At 29.6% G+C, this 2268-nt stretch overlaps 1 protein-coding gene across 2 annotated transcripts in view; it reads right to left on the bottom strand.

Moving 5' to 3' along the window:
- LOC106683353 (uncharacterized) overlaps window positions 1-1758 on the bottom strand; it is a 9203-nt gene extending 7445 nt beyond the window's left edge. For both annotated transcript variants that reach the window (XM_024360637.2, XM_067051533.1), the window contains exon 1: window positions 1660-1758. In XM_024360637.2, coding sequence (XP_024216405.2) covers window positions 1660-1709 — 50 coding nt within the window. In that variant the 5' untranslated portion in view covers window positions 1710-1758. The remainder of the gene's footprint in view (window positions 1-1659) is intronic.
- Between the last annotated feature and the right edge of the window lie 510 nt (window positions 1759-2268).

The following is a 2268-nucleotide window of genomic DNA, read 5'->3' as shown; positions in this document are numbered from 1 at the left end:
ATATATGCGCTATTTCCTGATGGAAAATCGTTTAGATTTTACCTATACTACACAATTTTAGCATTAAAAAATTAATATTGAAATATTTAAGTTTGTTTTATTCCAGAAAAACCCAAAGAGTTCGCTCATTTTTCATTCGGAACTCCATATCCTTAAAACTACAAAAACTAAAAAACTTCATAGCACATTATTTAAATTAGAGTAAGTAAACTTTCAAAAACATTAGCTTTAAATATAGCTCTAAACGCTCAATAGTTCTCATGGTGCAGTTTTTCAATATGCAATTTTTTTTTTCCAAATAACAATGTATCTGTCCAATAATAGATTAGATATTTGTACGTAGTTTGCAGGAATTTTCGTTATTTATATTTGCCAAAATAAATTCATAAAATAGAAAAGACGAATGACCAAAATTTTAGGAAAATTATAGCAATGCTTTAGAAGTTAATATATTTATTTCCTTTTCTCCCCCCCCCCCCCCTGTGTACGCCCATGAAGATAAACCTTATTAAGCGCATTATTATATGTTCAACTGTATAATAATCAAGAGCATCATGTAAATGTACAAAAATAATGAAAACCACATACCGATTTCCGTTTAAGTATTATTTCTCCAAATACTGTATAAAATAAGGCATTATTGCTTGGGCCTAGACAATATAATTGTAAGGTTTAGGTCTGACTTATGAAACGATGATAATTCGGTTAACATTTTTTAAATTATGTAATTTTTATTGAAAATACTGATTTTTCTCATTTCAAAGAATTTTGTTTGAAACAAAACACTCAGTCCTACAGAAATACTTAATATTATAAAATACTTTTTTGTAGCTGATATTGTTTTGAACAATAAATAATATTTTAAAGATAATCAATTAGTGAGGCTTTCAGTAATACTGTGTTTCTTCGCAGTACGTTTCGTCCCAGAAGAGACTTCCTTGGCAATAGTTCCATCCATCTTAAGATGTTGGTGTTGAAAGTATTTAAATGTTTTTGACTCGGGAGCTTACTCTAAATTAAGAGCGATCATGGCATATTTTTTTCGGAGATAGGTTTTACTAGCATTAAATAAAATTTAAATTTCCTGATTTCGTGGCATAGTTGAATCTGTCGTTTATAAAGCACTTTATGTTCAAAAAAGTAAACTTCGCTATATAGTTTAAAAACTATGAGTCATACTTTTTGTTTTAATGTATAAGTTTCAAGTTCTGTTACTTATTTTGTTTGGATATGAAATGGCGTACACTAACCAAATCTTGATGGAATTTACCATTACCATGAATTCAGCATTGGAAAAAAAAAAATTTCTAAAGTTTTAGTCCGATATTTTCTAGACTATTTTTATGCACTTGACTTCCTTTACTCATCAAACACTCAACTATAATAAAACTAATTCGTAACCAATTCCATGTTGCTTGATTTGAAAAGTTTATATAGCAAAGCGTGTCTCAGTTATGTTTATGTTATCATTTATTTCTTTATTTTTTGTGTATTCGATTGTCCAAGGTGATCTTTGGTGTCAATTTAAATTTTTGAATAGCTTTAAATTTTATATGTAGAATAATGTTTCCTACTGTATTACATTTTTAAGGAAGTACTTTGGTTAAAGAGTACCCAAATCCCAGCCATAATAAATGACTAAAATATTTTATTACTGACTCATTCAGGAAAATTTGAAGCATGTTCCCAAATACTGATGACAAAGACATCTTGATGCTCAAACCACTTCTACCAAACTGCTTCTGAACTCAATATCCAGTACTTTGGGGAGGCATGAATATGAATTCTGTAATTGCTAGTGTAACAAGAGGCTCACTCTTGTTCAAGCAATTAAGCTCATTGCTAAAGTTTAATTGCTACCTTACCTTGTTTGTTTGTCGTCCACCATGGGAACACTATGCAAATACTCATAAATTAATTTAAAAGTTCTTTAGGACCAATATATACTGCAAGTTTATTTAATTTGATGTGTTAGTTATTATTAAAGCAACTTTTCGAACTTAGTTATTATCATGTTAATAATTAGGGAAAGAGTAGAAAACTGGAGCTGAGATACGTTCCTTATAAATTACTCTGCTCAAATTTAATTTTCTTCATTTTCAATGGCTTGCTTTGTTTATACATAAGCAAAAAAAAATAATATTACGACAAACAGGGATCTCATCCGTAGTCCAGAATGTGCTGAACGCAACGTACTATATCTTAAAATCCTGGAACTATACAGCGCTGAGTAATTTTTAAAACCGTACAGGTGTGCGAACTCTAAAA

Source organism: Halyomorpha halys, unplaced genomic scaffold, assembly GCF_000696795.3.
Source record: "Halyomorpha halys isolate HHAL.00 unplaced genomic scaffold, Hhal_1.1 Scaffold478.1, whole genome shotgun sequence".
Lineage (NCBI taxonomy): Eukaryota > Metazoa > Arthropoda > Insecta > Hemiptera > Pentatomidae > Halyomorpha > Halyomorpha halys.
This window is presented reverse-complemented; position numbering and strand designations above follow the sequence as displayed.